The 20,124-nt window shown below is 45.9% G+C and overlaps 1 protein-coding gene across 11 annotated transcripts in view; it reads left to right on the top strand.

Moving 5' to 3' along the window:
- Positions 1-20,124, top strand: part of cast (calpastatin) — a 285,310-nt gene that overhangs the window by 249,125 nt on the left and 16,061 nt on the right. For 10 of the 11 annotated variants that reach the window (XM_038805226.1, XM_038805231.1, XM_038805234.1 and 7 more), the window contains 7 exons: positions 1,186-1,242; positions 5,398-5,487; positions 6,357-6,446; positions 7,895-7,945; positions 9,475-9,600; positions 15,185-15,241; positions 16,087-16,176. In XM_038805226.1, the coding sequence (XP_038661154.1) occupies positions 1,186-1,242; positions 5,398-5,487; positions 6,357-6,446; positions 7,895-7,945; positions 9,475-9,600; positions 15,185-15,241; positions 16,087-16,176 (561 nt within the window). The remainder of the gene's footprint in view (positions 1-1,185; positions 1,243-5,397; positions 5,488-6,356; positions 6,447-7,894; positions 7,946-9,474; positions 9,601-15,184; positions 15,242-16,086; positions 16,177-20,124) is intronic. The other variant, XM_038805228.1, reaches the window with a different exon arrangement.

The raw sequence follows: 20,124 nt of genomic DNA, 5'->3' as shown, positions 1-20,124 counted from the left end.
GAGCATTCCTGAGAAGCATTGCCGAATCTTTCTATTATCCTCTGCTTCCCAATGAAGCAAGAACTGCTGTAACAAGGCAATATGCCCAAAATTCAGCTGCTTCAGCAGGGGAGCTCAGGCTGCAGCTCATCTGTTGATTGGAATGAGGCAACTGGCTTCGTTTTGGGTCAAAACTAATTTCCGAGAATTTGTTGCTCTCCAGTCACGGCACAAATTCTCTCAGGTTGCCTCAACCTCATTTTTACCTGTTGTACTTCTTTGAGGCTAAAACAAAATGAGCAACGGCTCCAGGTTGCATAACGGCAGCACGCTTATTCTGTTGCCGTGCAGTGCTGAGTGAAGAAGTAATGGCAACAGTCTTTCAGCTCTATGCTGCTGGGACTTTAGGAGCTTGCCGACCTCCTTTTCCCCAGTAACAACATTTTTGTCTTTTTGGAGATCCAGTCCATTACCTTACCTTGCACTGTTCCCCATCAGCAGTGCCTGATTCTGGCAGGTTGTCCCTATTGGAGAATTGGGAACTGCCTGGCCTTGCTTCCTCTGCATGTATTGTGATATAATGGCGACCGCGGTCTGGTTAAACATAGCACACAGTATAGTTACAATCAGTATTGTAAACTGCATGGTTTACCTACTACAGAAAATCATCTTCCCTTGCAATATAATTAATCGTCTAACACCTTAATTTTGATAGTTTTCGTAAACATTAAAATAATAATAATCTTTATTATTGTCACAAGTAAACAAACATTAACACTGCAATGAAGTTACTGTGTAAAGCCACTAGTCACCACACTCTGGCGCCTGTTCGGGTACACCGAGGGAGAATTCAGAATATCCAATTTACCTAACAGCACGTCTTGTGGGACTTGTGGGAGGAAACCGGAGCACCCGGAGGAAACCCACTCAGACATGGGGAGAACGTGCAGACTCCGCACAGACTGTGACCCAAGCCGGGAATCGAACCTGGGGCCCTGGCACTGTGAAGCAACAGTGCTAAGCACTGTGCTCCCGTGCCGTACCACAGCTTGTGTGCTGAATATATGATTTCCTTTAAGTCTACAATTGATATAACGTCACATTTAAGTAATTACAAACACTTGGTAGAAGTGGGTTTGGAATTCTGGAGTATTTGAAATGGCAAAACTGAAATAATAGTTGAAATTTAATTTCTTCCTTGCAAAGGCACCTCTGACAGCCTCAACGGCCGCCCCAGTTTGTGCGAGTAAAAGTTGTGCAAAGGTAAGTCAGAAAATAAGAATCAAATGTGAAAGGTGGGGGTTTCTATTCACAACAGGGATGAGCCAGTGGGTTATGACTCATTTATGGAAATGGAATTAAAATGAAGGAGGAACTTGTCACCATAACCCGGGAAAAGATGCTGGGAAATTATTAGGCTGACAAGTCCCCAGAACCAGATGGCCTGCATGGTAGGGTAGTAAAGGACTTGACTGCAGAGATGGTAGTAGGAAATGGATGATGCAAATATAGTAGTACAGGAGAAACATTGTGAGATACAGGATTGGATAATCATAAAGAGAGAGGAAGTTGGAGGAAGAGTTCCTTACTGCGTGGGGGCAATTTTTCGCCCCCCCCCCCCCCCATCCACAAGATGGACACGGCCAAAACCGAAGGGGGGAGAGAATAAAGGCGAGAGTAAAGGGGGGACACGAGGAGGCGGGGGAAAACACCCCCAGAACAAGCAGGGGGGGCTTCAGGAGAGGGGGGTGAGGGGGACTAGGAAGAGGGGGCTGGGGGGTAAGGAGGATTGTACGACGAGTCAGACAAACTGTAAATAAATACATTTTAAAAATAAATCTTTTGTATTGTACAATAAACAAAAACGAATGGCAATGTATATAATATTGAAAATGCCAATAAAAAGATTTCTTTTTAATTTAAGGAAGGAGTTAGACAGTAAGAAACTGTAGGCTTATTAGCTTAACAGCTGTCAAAGAAGAATTGCTAGAATCCATTATTAAGGAGGCTAAAGCAGGATACTTAGAGAATAATTGGTTATTTGAGGAAGTAACAAGCACGGTGGATAAAGGGGAACCTGTAGATGTAGTGTACTTGGATTTCCAAAAGGGATTTGACAAGGTACCACATCAAAGCTTACTTACATGATGTACGGGGCATCATATTAGCATGGAAAAAGGATTAGTTAGCTACAGGAAGGAAAGAGTAAGTATAAATCAAGGGCTAGATTCTCCCCTACCCGGCGGGGCGGGGGGTCCCGGCGGTGGAGTGGTGTGAATTTTTCTGCACCTTTAGGGGCCAAGTCCTCACTTTGAGGGGCTAGGCCCGCGCCGGAGTGGTTGCCATCCCGCCAGCTGGCGTGGAAGGCCTTTGGCGCCACGCCAACTGGGGCTGAAGAGACTTCTGCCGGCGGAAGACCGAGCATGTGGCTGCTGAAGTCATCCCCGCGCATGCACAGGGGAGGGGGTCACTTCCACATTGGCCATTGCGGAGGCTATGGCCAACGCGGAAGGAAAAGAGTGCCCTCACGGCACAGGCCCGCCCGCGGATCGTGGGCCCCGATCACGGGGCAGGCCACCGTGGGGGCACCCCCCAGGGCCAGATCGCCCAATTTGCTAATGACCCCCTCCCCCAGGGCCCCGCAGCCCACCCCTGCCGCCAGTCCCGCTGGTAAGGGAGGTGGTTTGATTCACGCCGGCGGGACAGGCATTACAGTCGGTGAATCCAGTCCCAGATTTTTTTTTCAAGTTGACAAGCTGTAACTAGTGGATTTCCAGAGATGAGAGCTGAGGCCTCAAATATTTATCATCTATACTAATGAATTGGATGAAGAAACTGTATATATGGCAGCTAGATTTGCTAATGACCCCAAGATGAGTAGGATTATAAGATGAGTAAATTGTCGAGAGGAGTCTACAAAGGGCTACAGGTGAAGTGAGTGGGCAAAAATGTGGGGCATGGAGTAAAATGTGGGAAATGTAAGCTTTTCCACTTCGGCAGGAAAAATAGAAAAACAGAATATTATTTAAATGGAGAAAAACTTCAGAACTTTGAGCTACAGAGGGATCTTGGGTGTCCTGGTACATGAAACACAAAAAGTCACAGATTTAGCAAGTGGTTAGCAAGGCAATGGAATATTTGCATTTATTGCAAAGAGAAATGAATACAAAAATAGGAAGGTTTTACTGCACTTGTCAAGGGCGTTGGTGAGACCACACCTGGAGTACTGAGCACGGTCTTGTTTTCCTTATTTGAAAGAGGATACAACTGCATTAGAAGCAGTTCAAAAAAGGTTCATTCACATCAGTCCTGGATTAAAGTATTTAATTTATGAAGAAAGGTTGAACAGACTGGTCCAAAACCCATTGAACATTAGAAGAGTAAGAGGTGATCTTATTGAAACACATAGCTATTAGAATAGATGGCATTGAGGTGCGTAGGGAAGAAGTGTTGGCAATTCTGGACAAGGTGAAAATAGATAAGTCCCCGGGGCCGGATGGGATTTATCCTAGGATTCTCTGGGAAGCCAGGGAAGAGATTGCTGAGCCTTTGGCTTTGATTTTTAGGTCATCATTGGCTACAGGAATAGTGCCAGAGGACTGGAGGATAGCAAATGTGGTCCCTTTGTTCAAGAAGGGGAGTAGAGATAACCCCGGTAACTATAGGCCGGTGAGCCTAACGTCTGTGGTGGGTAAAGTCTTGGAGAGGATTATAAAAGATACGATTTATAATCATCTAGATAGGAATAATATGATTAGGGACAGTCAGCATGGTTTTGTGAAGGGTAGGTCATGCCTCACAAACCTTATCGAGTTCTTTGAGAAGGTGACTGAACAGGTAGACGAGGGTAGAGCAGTTGATGTGGTGTATATGGATTTCAGTAAAGCGTTTGATAAGGTTCCCCACGGTCGGCTATTGCAGAAAATACGGAGGCTGGGGATTGAGGGTGATTTAGAGATGTGGATCAGAAATTGGCTAGTTGAAAGAAGACAGAGAGTGGTAGTTGATGGGAAATGTTCAGAATGGAGTTCAGTTACGAGTGGCGTACCACAAGGATCTGTTCTGGGGCCGTTGCTGTTTGTCATTTTTATAAATGACCTAGAGGAGGGCGCAGAAGGATGGGTGAGTAAATTTGCAGACGACACTAAAGTCGGTGGAGTTGTAGACAGTGCGGAAGGATGTTGCAGGTTACAGAGGGACATAGATAAACTGCAGAGCTGGGCTGAGAGGTGGCAAAATGGAGTTTAATGTGGAGAAGTGTGAGGTGATTCACTTTGGAAAGAATAACAGAAATGCGGAATATTTGGCTAATGGTAAAATTCTTGGTAGTGTGGATGAGCAGAGGGATCTCGGTGTCCATGTACATAGATCCCTGAAAGTTGCCACCCAGGTTGATAGGGTTGTGAAGAAGGCCTATGGTGTGTTGGCCTTTATTGGTAGAGGGATTGAGTTCCGGATCCATGAGGTCATGTTGCAGCTGTACAAAACTCTGGTACGGCCGCATTTGGAGTATTGCGTACAGTTCTGGTCGCCTCATTATAGGAAGGACGTGGAAGCTTTGGAACGGGTGCAGAGGAGATTTACCAGGATGTTGCCTGGTATGGAGGGAAAATCTTATGAGGAAAGGCTGATGGACTTGAGGTTGTTTTCGTTAGAGAGAAGAAGGTTAAGAGGTGACTTAATAGAGGCATACAAAATGATCAGAGGGTTAGATAGGGTGGACAGCGAGAGCCTTCTCCCGCGGATGGAGGTGGCTAGCACGAGGGGACATAGCCTTAAATTGAGGGGTAATAGATATAGGACAGAGGTCAGAGGTGGGTTTTTTACGCAAAGAGTGGTGAGGCCGTGGAATGCCCTACCTGCAACAGTAGTGAACATGCCAACATTGAGGGCATTTAAAAATTTATTGGATAAGCATATGGATGATAAGGGCATAGTGTAGGTTAGATGGCCTTTAGATTTTTTCCATGTCGGTGCAACATCGAGGGCCGAAGGGCCTGTACTGCGCTGTATCGTTCTATGTTCTATGTTCTATAGGATCCTGAGGGCATGGATGCAGGAAGGATGTTTCCACTCATGGGGGAGATTGTAACTAGGGGACATAGTTCAAGAACAAAGAGGTCCTTTTAAGACGAAGACGATGACAATTGTTTTCTCAGAGGGTCTGTGGGATTTTCTTCTCCAGAAAGCTGTGGCAGCTGGGTCATCGAATTTATCAGCAGATTTTTGATGGAGTCAGTCATTGGTTATGGGGGGACAGACAGGATAGTGTAGTTGAGACCACAATCCGATAGCTGTGACCTCATTGAATGGCAGAACATGCTTGAAGGATGAATGGCCCACCCCTCCAAAGTTCAATTTTCATAAATATTTTAATTGGTGTTTGTCAGAATTGTAAAATGTCTTTAATCTTTAAAGAATGAAGATCCATTTGACTTACTTGCGGAGACACTTCCATCAGAAGCACCAGACGATTCAGGTCCAAAATACACTGGTCCCCCAGTGAAGGTACAAATGAAAATTGTTTCCTATTATTTCAGTGCTTGTATAACATTTCTTTCCTGCAACATGTGTTAGTCGGTTCTTTTGATGGAGCGAGCATATATCTGTACAGATCTGTAACCAGGCCAACATGAGTTTAAAAATACAAAGGCTGTTCAAATGGAGGCATGAAGCCTCCTTAACAGGTTTTACTAACTGACCCTCATCCTGAGAGCAGATTTGTCACCTTCCTTCTGTTGGCCTTTAGTCAGAACTGCACATATTTGGGTTTAAGTCAAGTTTGAAATTTTAAAAATATTATCCATTCACCGAACTCCAATCCACCCATTTCAGAGTTAAAACTATCATCAATGTCTCTACCTAATGCACACATCTGATTCATTTGAGCTTGGATTAAATAGCATAAGATTACACGTGGAGCATCCTCCCACAACTATTCATCATCATGGCTGTCAGTTGCTATAGGTTTTACAGGCAGATTTTTATTATAATAATAATATTTATTATTGTCACAAGTAAGCTTACATTGATACTGCAATGAGGTTATGCTGAAAATCCCCTCATTGCCTCATTCCGGCGCCTGTTCGGGTACACAGAGGGAGAATTCAGAATGTCTAATTCACCTAACAGGACGTCTTTCGAGACTTGTGGGAGGAAACCAGAGCACCCAGAGGAAACCCATGCAGACACTGGGAGAACATGCAGACTCTGCACAATGATCCAAGCCGGAATCGAACAAGGCTAACCACTGTGCTACTGTGCCGCGAGTCTAAAAATGTCCAAATTCAGCTAACTTCAATTTACTGAAGCTTAGGATATGGATATTGAACTGTAATAGAGGGTATTTATGTAATCTTTGTTTCTCACATTTTCAGGAATCAGATGCTACCAAGAAGAAGGCTGAACGAGTGGGAGAAAAGGAAGAATCTATACCACCTGATTACAGATTTATACCTGATCCTAAGGTTTGGTTCAACAACTGATTTATGCAAGTCAATAACTGAATACTTCAAACACGTCTGTATACAAGTCGACAAGAAATATTTCTACAACGGCTTAATGTGAAGTAAAAGACTTATTATTTTGAAGCAATACAACTGTTCCTGCTATCACAGGTCATCAGGAATCTGACAATTACAAAACAGAAAGTTGCTGAATAATTATTTGAAAATGAATTAGTCACGTCAATAAGCCATGTCAATTAACCAGGCCACAAAGTGACCAACCAAGGCATTCATTAACATGCTAATTCTTTTTTATTTGTTAATGGAATGTGGGTGTCACTGGCTAGGCCAGCATTTATTGTCCATCCCTAATTTCCCTTGAGAAGATAGTCTTGAGCCGTCTTCTTGAACCGTTGCACTCCCACAATGCTGTTAAGGAGTCCCACAATGCTGTTAAGGAGTCCCACAATGCTGTTAAGGAGGGAGTTTCAGGATTTGACCCAGCAGCAGCAGCGAATGAACAGCAATATATTTCCAAGGTAGATGGGAAACTTCCAGGTGATGGTGTTCCCATGCATCTTTTTTTGAATTTATTATTTTGTGAGATGTGGGCATCACTGACAAGGCCAGCATTTGTTTCCAATCCCTAATTGCCCTTGAGCTCCATGTCTTGCGAGACCATTTCAGAGGGCAGTTAAAAGTCAACCACACTGCTGTGAGTCTGGAGTCCATATAGGTCAGATAAGGTAAGAATGGCAGATTTCCTTCCTTGAAAAACATTTCATGACCAGATGGGCTTTTATGACAGTCCACCATTGCATGGTCACCATTACGGAGACTAGCATTCAATTGCAGATTTATTAGTTCAATTTAAATGCCTCTATCTGTCATGGTGAGGTTTGAACTATGCCACTCCCTCTCCGACACCACCTGCTGCCCTTGGAGGTAGAGACCATGAGTTTGGAATGTGCTGCCAAAGGAGCCATGATGAGTTGCTGCAGTGTATCTTGTAGATGTTACACACTGCTGCTACTGTGCCTTGGTGGTGGAAGGAGCAAATATTTAAGGTGGTGGATCGGGTGCCAATCAAGCTGGCTCCTTTGTCTTTGTGCCAAGCTTCTTGAGTGTTGCTGGAGCTGCATTCATCCAGGCAAGTGAGATAATTCCATCACAGTCCTGACTTGTGCCTTGCTGATGATGGACAGGCTTTGGGGAGTCAGGAAGTGAGTTATTCGCCATAGCGTTTTCAGCCTCTTACATGCTTTTGTAGCCACAGTACTTAAATGGCTAGCTCATTCAGTTACTGGTCAATGGTAACCCCAAGTGAGGTTTAAAATGACATCAATATTCTCCAGAATGTTGACGTATTTTATGATATTTATGTTGTTGTTTTGCCAGCTACTTTCAGTTTGAAATGATTATTGCCATTAAGAAGAATCTGATGATGTTTGTTTATTGTATTATTACAGGATAAAGATAAAGTGGCCTCTTCCTCCACTGGTCCAGGAGCAAAACCAAAGGTAACAGGGAAGATAAAGCTCAAATGTATTTTCATGAAGGAGCATTTGGTTCCCTGCAGTAATATCTGGAGGGCACTGTTTCATAAATCAATAATTCTCTATTAAATAATAGAAAGAAAAATCATTTGTAAATCTTAACAGATTGATATAGTTTCTGACAAGTTTCAGATTTAGTACATTTGTTCCATTTGCAGCTCGTGTTTTTTTTCCTGTTGCTAAAATTGACAGAGATCTTTCTCCCACCATTCTGTTGAGTATTTAGTAATATAGGAATATAGGCCATTCTACCCTTCCAGTCTGCTCTGCCATTTTATAAGATTATAGAACTAATTGTGGCCTCAACCCTACTTTACTGTATACCCCTCGTAACCCTTGACTCCCTTGACTATTAAGAATATATCTAACTCAGCCTTTGAGCCTCCATTGCCCTCTGGGGAGGAGAGTTCCACAGACGAATAACCCTCCAAGAAATGCATTTCCCCAGATCTAAGTGTTCAAAGGGAAATCACATATTTTTAATCTGTGCTCACTAGTTCTTGTGTCCCCAAAAAGGATACAGCATCCACACTGTCAAGCCCTCTCCAGGATCCTATATGTTTCAATAAGATCATAGAATCCCTACAGTGCAGGAGGCCGTTCGGCACATCAAGTCTGCACCGACCCCTCAGCAGTGCTCCCTACTCAGGCTCACTCCCTCACCCTATCCCCACAGTTCCCCACAGCTGCCACCCAACTTGCACATCCCTAGATACTAAAGGGCAATTTAGAATGGCCAATCGACCTAACGTGCACATCTTTGAGTTGTGGGAGGAAACCGGAGCATCCGGAGGAAACCCACACAGATATGTGGAGAACGTGCAAACTCCACATAGACAGTCACCCAAGGCCGGAATTGAACCCGGGTCCCTGGTGCTGTGAGGCAGCAGAGCTAACCACTGTGCCCTAAGATCACTTCTCACCCTTCTAAACTCCAATGGGTGAAGGCCCAACCTGTTCAACCTTTCTTCATAACATAAACCCTCCATGAATGAGTTGAGTAAGCGTTCTCTGAACTCCTTCTAATGCAATTAGAACTTTATTAAATCAGGAAACCAAAGCTGTACACAGTTCTCCTGATTTGGTCTCACCAATATCCTGTACAGCAGCAGCTGCTTTAAACGTCCCTACTATATTCCATTGTCCTTGCAATAAACGCCAGCATTCCATTTGCCTTCCTAATCACACGCATTATAGCTTGCCTGCTATTATTTGCCCACTTAGTTAACCTGCCCACATCACTCTGTAAACTCTTTACATTTCCTACTTATCTTGGTTTCATCAGCAAATCTAGCGCCCATATGTTCGATCCCTTATTCATCCATGGGTAGCATCACATGTAAATAAAAGGAAGGGTGAAATTGTGCAGTTAAAGGCAATTACTGATGGTCATGGCTTTTCTGCTTCAGGTTTGAGGTGTTCAGGCCTGTGATTCTGTGTTCTTGTAATATCTTTGAGATGGTTTAACAATATTTGTTGAATTGTTTTTACAGAGAATGACAGAAGATGATGTCCTGGGGTCTCTGTCAGCAGACTTTACCCAAACCTCTCCCGCTCTGATTTCAAAATGCTCAGCTCCGACATCTCACTCTGCCGCTCCACCGTCTAAGCAGCCGCAGGTATGGCTCCAATCTTAAACTGTTAGAGACTGCAGGTGGTGTAGGTTGGGAATTCTGAGGGTCAGATTGGTTACAGACAGCCACATAACCAATAATAAGTGATCATTAAGGAGCAAGAAGCTGTCACGACACCCTGGGCTGGGGTACGGTCAATTCCAGCCCTCCTTGACCCAGAGTCGCAACACCAATTGAATTAAGAAATAATTCTGAGAAAAATACCCACAGTCTTTTGCCCTTGGCTGCCCAATAATTACAACCACCAAGTTTGTAGATTTAAACACAATTACTTTATATTAATAACAAGAACTATAATGAAATATGCAGCAAACACAACGGGTTAGCTATCAACTAATTCCTAATCCCCCGCATTAACCTGCTCCCTTATACACACACACACAACACAGACAAACACAGAGGGAAAGAGAGGGATGAAAATAAGTAAAAGGAAAAAGAGTCTTTGTTTCAGATGGTTGTCTTTAAGCACACTTTCCTTCAATCAAAGCGTTCAGGTCGAAGTCTCTGTTTGCAGCTGGTAATGGTTTTCACTGTAGGTTTATTCATTCAAGTTCTCTGTAGGTTCAGGAGGACAGCCACTCACCATATTTCTGGAGAGAGAGAGATGTTGAGAACAGGCACTCACAGCTCCTTTTTCTACAGCATCCAGGACCCCACTGAGCTCCTTGGGTCTCTGAAAATCATTCCACTTGAGTAGGACCAAATCACCACCTGTTACCAAGCAGAATATGGCCTTTTCGCCAATTAATTGGTCAACAGCCAACCAATCAAACCGAGTCCCACCTTATCTCCTGGGTGTCACAAAGTCTGAATTATTCTGTTCAAACACTAGAACCAAATATTATGTTGCAATTTTTGAATTCCTCATTCTCACTGGCTTAATGATACATGTCCATTAAGCATCCATGGATCAAAAATGATAGTGGCAAAAATAAAGAAAGGGGAAGTAAGAGAATCAACAGAAAGGACCCTTACAAAGGAAACAACAATAATTTATGATGCTGGATATTACATGGTCCTGCCAAGTGTGTTTTCAGTAGGGGGCATGTAGGTCGATTGCCCAGCCCGCCGTCTTCCCATCCACCCCAGCGCTAATCTCCAAAACCCGCCATGTGTCAGCAGATAATTAATCCATCAAACTAAAAAGACATTCTGCCTATGACACAAATGAGCAATATTGTATATGAATTTCAGTGCCAGTGTGATGCTAGGTATGTAGGTGATACCTCTCAAAGACTGGTGGATTGTATCAAACAGCATGGCCCTTCCACTATTTGTAATGGACAAAGTATGGACCGCAACCAACCAGCCTGTCCAAAAGCCAAAACACAGTGTCCCACATTAGATATGTTTCTGCGATTGGACATTTGTTAAACAATCCTCAATGTGTTACAATTATGCTGACAATCAGTTTAATACTCAGCGATGATGATGAGATTGGGATCCACCAGGGTCACAGAGCTTCTGACGTCCTTTCAGCCTTAGTTCAAACATGGACAAAGAACTGGGCCGGGATTCTGCGAGCCCGCGCCAGGTCAGAGAACCGCCGGTGACACCGGAAATTCCCGCCACACCGCTCTGACGCATCAACACTTGGCCGGGGCTTTGGAGAATCCTGGCCCTGAACCCCAGGGGCGGATTCTCCCATACCCGGCGGGGCAGAGGGTCCCGGCGGGGCGGAGTGGTGTAAACCACTCCGACATCGGGCCGCCCCAAAGGTGCGGAATCCTCTGCACCTTTAGGGGCAAGGCCCGCCCCGGAGTGGTTGGCGCCCTGCCGGCCAGCGTGGAAGGCTTTGGCGCCACGCCAGCCGGGGCTGAAGGGACTACGCAGGCCGGCGCGGGTCCGCGCGTGCACGGGAGCATCAGCGGCTGCTGACATCATCCCTGTGCATGCGCGGGGGGGTTCACCTACGCGTCAACCATGGCGGAGGCGTACATGGCCGGCACGTAGGAAAAGCGTGTCCCCACGGCACAGGCCCACCCATGGATCGGTGGATGGATCGCCGGGGTTCGGTGTGAATCACGCCCCCGCCGGCTGCCAAATTCTCTGGCACCGGAGATTCAGCGGGGGGGGGGGAATCGCGCGGCGCTGGTCGGCGGGACCTGCATTGTACCAGCGGGACTTCGGCCGATCGCGGGCCAGGCCACCGTGGGGGCACCCCCCGGGGCCAAACCCCCCACCCCCGGAGCCCGCCCGTGCCGCCAGGTCCCCCCGGTGGGCCCCCTCCCCGGCGATTCTCCGACCCGCGATGGGCCGAAGTCCCGCTGGTACAATGCAGGTCCCGCCGACCGGCGCCGCGCGATTCCCGCCCCCGCTGAATCTCCGGTGCCGGAGAATTCGGCAGCCGGCGGGGGAGTGATTCACGCCGAACCCCGGCGATTCTCCGACCCGGCGGGGGGTCGGAGAATCCCACCCCAGAAGTGAGTTGAGATTGATCGCCTTTGACATCAAGGAAGCATTTGACCGAGTGTGCTGTCAAAAAGCCTTTCAAAATTGAAGTCAAAGTGAATCTGGGGGATAAATTCTCTGTTGGATTGAGTGATAACACTAGCACAAAGGTTGTGGTGATTGGAGGTCAATCATCTCAGTCCCGGGACATCACTGCAGGAGTTCCTTGGGGTAGTGTCCCAGGCCCAACCATCTTCAGCTGCTTCATCAATGACATTCCTTCCACAATAAGGTCAGAAGTGGGGATGTTCGCTGATGTAAGGTTCAGCACCATTCAAGGTTGAACATTTATGACTCCTCAGGTATGAAAGATGTTGAGCCTTCTCGGGCTACAAACTCAACATGAGCAAAAGTGAGATCTTCCCAGTACACCCGCAAGGGGGGGGCAGCACTAAAGGGGCTGCCGTTCAAACAAGCCCGACACAAATTCCGCTACCTGGGGATCCAAATAGCCCATGACTGGAAAGGGATCCACAAATGGAACCTCACCAGCCTGACGGAGGAAGTTAAAAAGGACCTGCAAAGATGGAACACACTCCCGCTCTCCCTCGCGGGGAGAGTCCAGACGATCAAAATGAACGTACTGCCCAGGTTCCTCTTCCTGTTTAGATCCATTCCGATCTACATCCCCAAGGCCTTTTTCAAAGCGCTGGACAAACTTATCATGGCGTTCGTATGGGGGGGTAAAAATGCTAGAATCCCAAAGAAGGTCCTACAAAAAACAAAATCCAGGGGGGGGCTAGCCCTCCCGAATCTACAATTCTACCACTGGGCGGCAACAGCCGAGCGAGTAAGGGGATGGATCCAGGAGCCAGAAGCTGAGTGGGTGCGTGCGGAGGAGGCCTCCTGCATGGGGATCTCCCTCCGGGCCCTTGCCACGGCAGCACTCCCATCCCCACCCAAAAAACAATCCAGCAGCCCAGTGGTGACAGCCACCCTCCAATCCTGGAACCAACTGCGGCAGCAATTTGGCCTGACCAAAATGTCGGACAAGGCTCCCATCTGCAACAACCATAGGTTCACACCAGCACTGACTGACGCCACCTTCAAAAGGTGGAGGCAGGACGGGGGGACACTGACAGTCAGGGACCTATATACGGATGACAGGATCGCAACACTGGACGAACTGACAGAGAAATTTCAGCTAGCTGGGGGGAACGAGCTACGGTACCTGCAGCTCAAAAACTTCCTAAGAAAGGAGACAAGGACGTACCCACAACCGCCACGACAGACTTTACTGGAAGACCTACTGGACGCAAGTATCTTAGAGAAAGGGAACTGTAGCGACATGTATGACCGACTGGTAGAAAAGGACAACACCGTACTGGACGCAACAAGAAGGAAATGGGAGGACGACCTGGGGATAGAGATAGGGTGGGGATTCTGGAGCGAAGCACTGCATAGGGTCAACTCCACCTCCACGTGTGCAAGGCTCTGCCTGACGCAACTAAAAGTGGTACATAGAGCCCACTTAATGAGAAACCGTATGAGCAGGTTCTTCCCGGAGGTGGAGGACAGATGTGAGCGGTGCCAAAGAGGCCCGGCCAACCACGCCCACATGTTCTGGTCTTGCCCCAGACTTGTGGATTACTGGACAGCCTTCTTCGAGGCTATGTCCAAAGTGGTGGGGGTGAGGGTGGAGCCATGCCCGATAGTGGCGGTCTTCGGGGTTTCAGACCAGCCAGATCTGTTCCTGGGGAGGAGGGCGGACGCCCTTGCCTTTGCCTCCCTGATCACCCGCCGTAGAATCCTGTTTGGCTGGCGGTCAGCAGCACCGCCCAGAGCTGCAGACTGGCTGTCCGACCTCTCAGAATCTCTCCAAATGGAGAAAATCAAATTCGCCATCCGAGGGTCAGACGACGACTTCCATAGAACGTGGGAGCCATTCATGCAACTGTTCCGGGACGTGTTTGTGGCCAACGTACAAAAGGAAGAATAGCCGGGTGGCCAAGAATCGGGGGAAAATGGACGGGAATCGGGGGAAGGTAGCCGGGGGGGGGGGGGGGGGGGGGGGGGGGGGGGGGGGTTACGGGTTCGTTATGGGGGTTTGATGGCAAGCTAAGGCCCAAAACCAAACTATAAATAAATGCCTATAAACATGTGCCTCGGCCATATTGGGGAATGTAAAATATGCATGCTGGCTAAAGGGGGCGGCCACAATTGTTGTTATAAAGATGCTTACCTGTAAATATACATGTTAAATTTTTGTGTCTTCTTTTTTTCTCTCTAATAATTTGTAACTTGTCATATATAAAACATGAAAACTCAATAAAAAACATTTATAAAAAAAAAGTATGAAAGATGTCCATGTCCAAAAGCAGCAAGACCTGGATAACATTCAGGCTCGGGCTGATAAATGGCAAGTTACATTTACACCACACAATCTAATAATCTTTATTAGTGACACAAGAAGGCTTACATTAACGCTGCAATGAAGTTACTATGAAAAGTGCTATGCAATGACTATCTCCAACATGAAAAAATCCAAACATCTCTCATTGACATTCAGTAGCATAACCATCACCCTTCTATAAACATCATGGGGGGATTGCCGTTGACCAGAAACTGAATTGAACCAGGCATATAAATATTGTAGCTGCAAGAGCAGGATATAGACAGGATATAGGAATTCTACAGAGAATAACTCACATCCGAACACCCCAAAACCTATTGCACCATTTTTCAGCAGTCACCATGAACTGTGGTCATTTCTGGGACCATAACGTCTCCATTGGAGCCCACAGGACCAAGTAGGTGACCAGTCTTGTGGAGGAGATAAGAGGGGAAGCTTGGGAAGAGGAGCATGGGGGTCAAATTGGGGATGAGCACCCATGTTGCAGGTGAATCCTGACTAGGGTGATCTAGTATCCCCTCCTCTCCCCATACCTGAACTTTTCCCGCCAGCCTCAACATTGTGGTTGAGCAGGACATCCTCGGCTTCCCCCGTCCCCTATAAAATTGCAGATAGGTTGGGGAAAGGAGGTGGGAGAACCATCCAGAGAATTTTACATTTCCCCCCAAAAAGAAAAACGCAAGTGCAAGGGAATGTAAAATTTTGTCACTGGTGTATGAATAAATTAAAATGGAATAACAGTTGGGATTTCCTCTTCTTATAAAGGCACCTCTGAAAGCTTCAACAGCTGCCTCCGTTTCTGCCAGTGTGGGTGATGCTAAGGTGAGTGAGCAAATAAGAATAAAATATGAAACCTAGGGAAACAGGTGATGGTCTCATTTTTGGACAAAAGATTAACAAGAAAATTTATTCTGGCACTCACTAATTTGTGTGTAGAAAGACATTAAAATCCATATCTTGACAGATCTCATGCACACCATATTCCATTTGGGGCTCTCCTTTTCATTTGCTATCAGTTGCTGCCTGATGTGTCTCACATCTCCCACTGTGATTTTGTGCATCAAAAACAGAAAATGTTGGACAATCTCAGCAGGTCCGACAGAATTTCTGGAGAGAGAAGGGAGCTAACATTTTGAGTTTGGATGACTCTTTGTCAAAGATTGTCCAGCATTTTCTGTTTTTGTTTCAGATCCCAGCATCCGCAGTAACTTGCGTTTATCCGAGATTTTATGTGTTCCCAGCTCCTGGGGGAAGCAGGAGCATGGGTGTGGTGATTAAACTGCGGTCTGCTGATCAGAGCTTTTAAGGAGTGTGTTGGTAATCATGGTCACCTCCTCCTGTACCCCTACAGTTTGCTGAAGAGATCCCAAGGTGCCATCTTGTTCTTTATCTGCAAGTCACTTTCTGCTGACATCTTCCATGAGAATCAGACCAGGTCACATCAGCGTTAATTCGCCTGTCACTGTATTGTTGTAGAGAATGAGACTGAAATTGTTTGGGTCATGTCCTGCTGCATTGGCACTGCTGTCGATTTTAAGAGGCAGCTTCATTTTCCTGGGACATGCATGTATGCTAAAACCTTCAGCAACATATTTCACTGCTGTTAGAATATGATTCAAGAGATAATGGGCCAACATTTATAAAATGTGTCTTTTATGTCTTTAAAGGGTAAAGATCCGATGACACTTCTGGCAGATAGTCTTCCATCTCAAGCACCGGACAAATCAGGTCCCAAGTACAAGGGCCCTGTAGTGAAGGTACACATGAAATTTCTTTCCTGAGGCGTTCAGTCTTTGAATAGGATTCCTGATACTAATCCTGATACTGATCAAATATTAGCCAGTTTCAGGGTAGAGTTCATATTCACCTGTACACATAAAATAGTCTGGTTCAGCTGGCCTGTTATAGTCCAGAAATGTCACTGTGTAACTATATTGGTACCACCTGCTGTTCCCAAATCTACTACTTGGAGGTCCTTTGACCTTATTTTTTAAATCACGAGAGTGGCTGTTATTCTTCCTTGCTTGAGTGTTGGCGCTGTGCCATTTCCCAGATGTCCAGAAACAATAACTTGCACTTTTAGGTTAAAAAATGTCCAAAGGTGCTTCACAAAAAATAAATGAAAGAAAATAAATGGAAACCAAGCCAAAGATGGAAATTGCGCGATTGGTGATGAAGGCTTGGTCAAACAGTTGCATTTTGGGGAGGAGGAGTGCAGGGAGTTAGAGAGTAGGTGCATCCTGGGGAGGAAGTTCGAGAGCCTGGGTAAAGATAATTGAAGGCACAGCAACTAATGATAGGGTAAAGGGGAGTAAGAGTGTGGAGGTGGTAAGAAAGGTCATCACTAGAGATAAACTGTAGGCAGACGTGGAACAAAGCTAGGATAGTTCCAGTGAGCTTGATAATGGAGAAGATGTGTTGGAAAAGAAGGCTGCTCAACCACGTCAAAAGCTGCAGGGAGTTTGAGAAGGCATAATGCATCAGGAACAACCTGTTATGGGTCAGGGCTTAGAAACTCCAAAGTGTATTATGAAGTTCAACTGACCTACAACCTTTATGTTGAATTTGGCTGGGCTGAGCACAAAAGCCTTCACTTCAGGTGTGATTCATCAGACTTCCCAGACACTTTGATCAAAACAAGGTTTATTCTAAAAATGTAGTTAATGTATATATAAATATATAAACACAGCAAGAATTTTTATCAATTACAAACATAAAAACACCACACAGCTACAGTAATCTATGTATAACACTTAATGAATTCCCCCTTAGCTGTTCCAATTCAATAACAAAATCCAATAAACCAAAGCCCCTTTTTAAGGATGTGGCCAAGCACAATGTATTCTCACTTGAATGGGACTGGTCCTTTTCCTGAAATTCTGATCCGCGTCCAAACAGTAGGTTCAAACTCCTTCCGGAAAACAACTGTATCCTTAAAGTTACCAAGGCAGTTAGCCACAACCAGTGTGCTTTTTACTGGAACAGCTTTTTAAAATGAAAACAGAGAAAAACACTTCTTTCTCCTCCTGCAGTCCAAAGCAGTCAAACTGAAACTGAAACCTCCTCTCCCCTCACAGCCACAGCCCAATGTGCTACACGTCACATGATAAGAGACTAAAGGGACACTCCCTTTCTTAAAGGGACACTCACCTGACAAACCACAGAGGATTTCATTGTGATTTAGGGTTAAGGTTGCTTTGATGCTCTGGCAGAGGCAGAAACCAGATTGCCGACATTCAAGAATGGAGCTGGAGGAAGCTGATCACACATTTGGGAGCTGACGACACAATCAAGGGCTTAGGAATGGGAAAGGAGGTTGAAGATGGGACAGTAGTTTTGAACAACAGACTTTTTTTTTCAGAAAAGGGGAGATGATGATGATGAGTTAGGTGGATTCTACTTGAGGAAAACACACTATTTACACTGTTGCCTAGCTTAGGAACCGGGAAGAATCTTTGGTGGGCAGCAGTTACAATGTGAATCGGGTCAAGTCAGCATGAGTTAAATCTTATGGAGAACGTGAGCTTGGCGAGATCACGAGGGAAGTTGGGAGAGAAATTACACATAATTGTCAGGTTGGAACTAAGGAAGGAACCTAATTTTATTTATTGGGGAAGGGGATTTCAACAAAAATGGCTGGCTGAATGATTTAAATCTTGGTGACAAAAACAAAGGAAATAATTTTGGGCTGGATTATCCGCTGTCTGGATTCTCCATTACGTTGGCAGCCTTGGGATTTCCCAATAGCATGTGGCTGCCACAAGGAGAAACCCCATTGGCTGGCTGGTGAGATGGAGAATCACTTCTGGTGCGGAGGGACGGCGAATCCCAGCCATTTTATTTTTGACTATTTTTCATAATCTTAGGAAATCCAAAATTGCTTTACAGCCACATGTAAAGATATCCACACACAGCTTTTGAGATTGAGAAGTCTAACTTTCTCGCTTTCCTTGACATGCTAGTTGAGAAATCCATGATGATTCCTATAGCATGTGGAGCCTTATCAGCAATCTTGTAAATAGGACTTGTAAATAGCTATTTTACTACCTTGCAAGTTTAATGCAGAAATAAAGTACGTCAAATCTATACTGTGAAACATAGCCTGTGCTGATCTGATGAGTATGATGTGGAGATGCCAGCGTTGGACTGGGGTGAGCACAGTAAGAAGACTTACAACACCAGGTTAAAGTCCAACAGGTGTGTTTCAAATCACTAGCTTTCGGAGCACTGCTCCTTCCTCAGGTGAACAAAGAGGTATGTTCTATATAGACAAAGTTAAAGATGCAAGACGATACTTTGAATGCGAGCATTTGCAGGTAATTAAGTCTTTACAGATCCAGAGATAGGGGCAACCCAAGGTTAAAGAGTTGTGAATTGTCTCAAGCCAGGACAGTTGGTAGGATTTTGCAAGCCCAGGCCAGATGGTGGGGGATGAATGTAATGCAATATGAATCCAAGGTCCCGGTTGAGGCATACTCATGTGTGTGGAACTTGGCTATAAGTTTCTGCTCGACGATTTTGCATTCTCGCGCATCCTGAAGGCCGCCTTGGAGAATGCTTACCTGGAGATCAGAGGCTGAATGCCGTTGACTGCAAAAGTGTTCCCCGCATGGAGGGGAACATTCCTGCCTGGCAATTGTCGCGTGATGTCTGTTTATCCATGGTCGCAGCATCTGCATGGTGTCGCCAATGTACCATGCTTTGGGACATCCTTTCCTGCAGCGTATGAGGTAGACAACGTTGGCAGAGTCATACGAGTATGTACCGTGTACCTGGTGGGTGGTGTTCTCACGTGTAATGGTGGTACCCATGTCGATGATCTGGCACGCCTTGCCGGGATTGCCATGGCAGAGTTGGGTGGTGTTGTGGTCACTGTTCTGAAGGCTGGGTGGTTTGCTGCAAACAATGGTTTGTTTGAGGTTGTGTAGTTGTTTGAAGGCCAGTAGTGGGGGTGTGGGGATGACCTTGGCAAGATGTTCATCTTCATCGATGTCGTGTTGAAGGCTGCGAAGATGATGTTGTAGTTTCTCCCCTCCGGGAAAGTACTGGACGGCGAAGGGTACTCTGTCGGTTGTGTCCCGTATTTGTCATCTGAGGAGATCAGTGCGGTTTTTTTGCCGTGGCGCGGTACATACTCGTGCGACTCGGCCAACATTGTCTACCTCATACGCTGCAGGAAAGGATGTCCCGAAGCGTGGTACATTGGCGAGACCATGCAGACGCTGCGACAACGGATGAACGGACATCACGCGACAATTGCCAGGCAGGAATGTTCCCCTCCATGCGGGGAACACTTTTGCAGTCAAGGGCATTCAGCCTCTGATCTCCGGGTAAGGGTTCTCCAATGCGGCCTTCAGGACGCGCGACAACGCAAAACCGCCGAGCAGAAACTTGTAGCCAAGTTCCACACACATGAGTGCGGCCTCAACCGGGACCTTGGATTCATGTCACATTACATTCATCCCCCACCATCTGGTCTGGGCTTGCAAAATCCTACCAACTGTCCTGGCTTGAGACAATTCACAACTCTTTAATCTGGGGTTACCCCTCTCTCTGGATCTGTAAAGACTTAATTACCTGCAAATGTTTGCATTCAAAGTATCATCTTGAATCTTTAACTTTGTCTATATATATGTTTCTGGACCATACCTCTTCATTCACCTGATGAAGGAGCTGCGCTCCGAAAGCTAGTGATTTGAAACAAA

The sequence above is a fragment of the Scyliorhinus canicula genome, chromosome 8 (assembly GCF_902713615.1).
Source record: "Scyliorhinus canicula chromosome 8, sScyCan1.1, whole genome shotgun sequence".
In the NCBI taxonomy this organism is placed as follows: Eukaryota; Metazoa; Chordata; class Chondrichthyes; order Carcharhiniformes; family Scyliorhinidae; genus Scyliorhinus; species Scyliorhinus canicula.
Note: the sequence above shows the minus strand (reverse complement) of the source record. Positions and strands in the feature narration are given on the sequence as shown.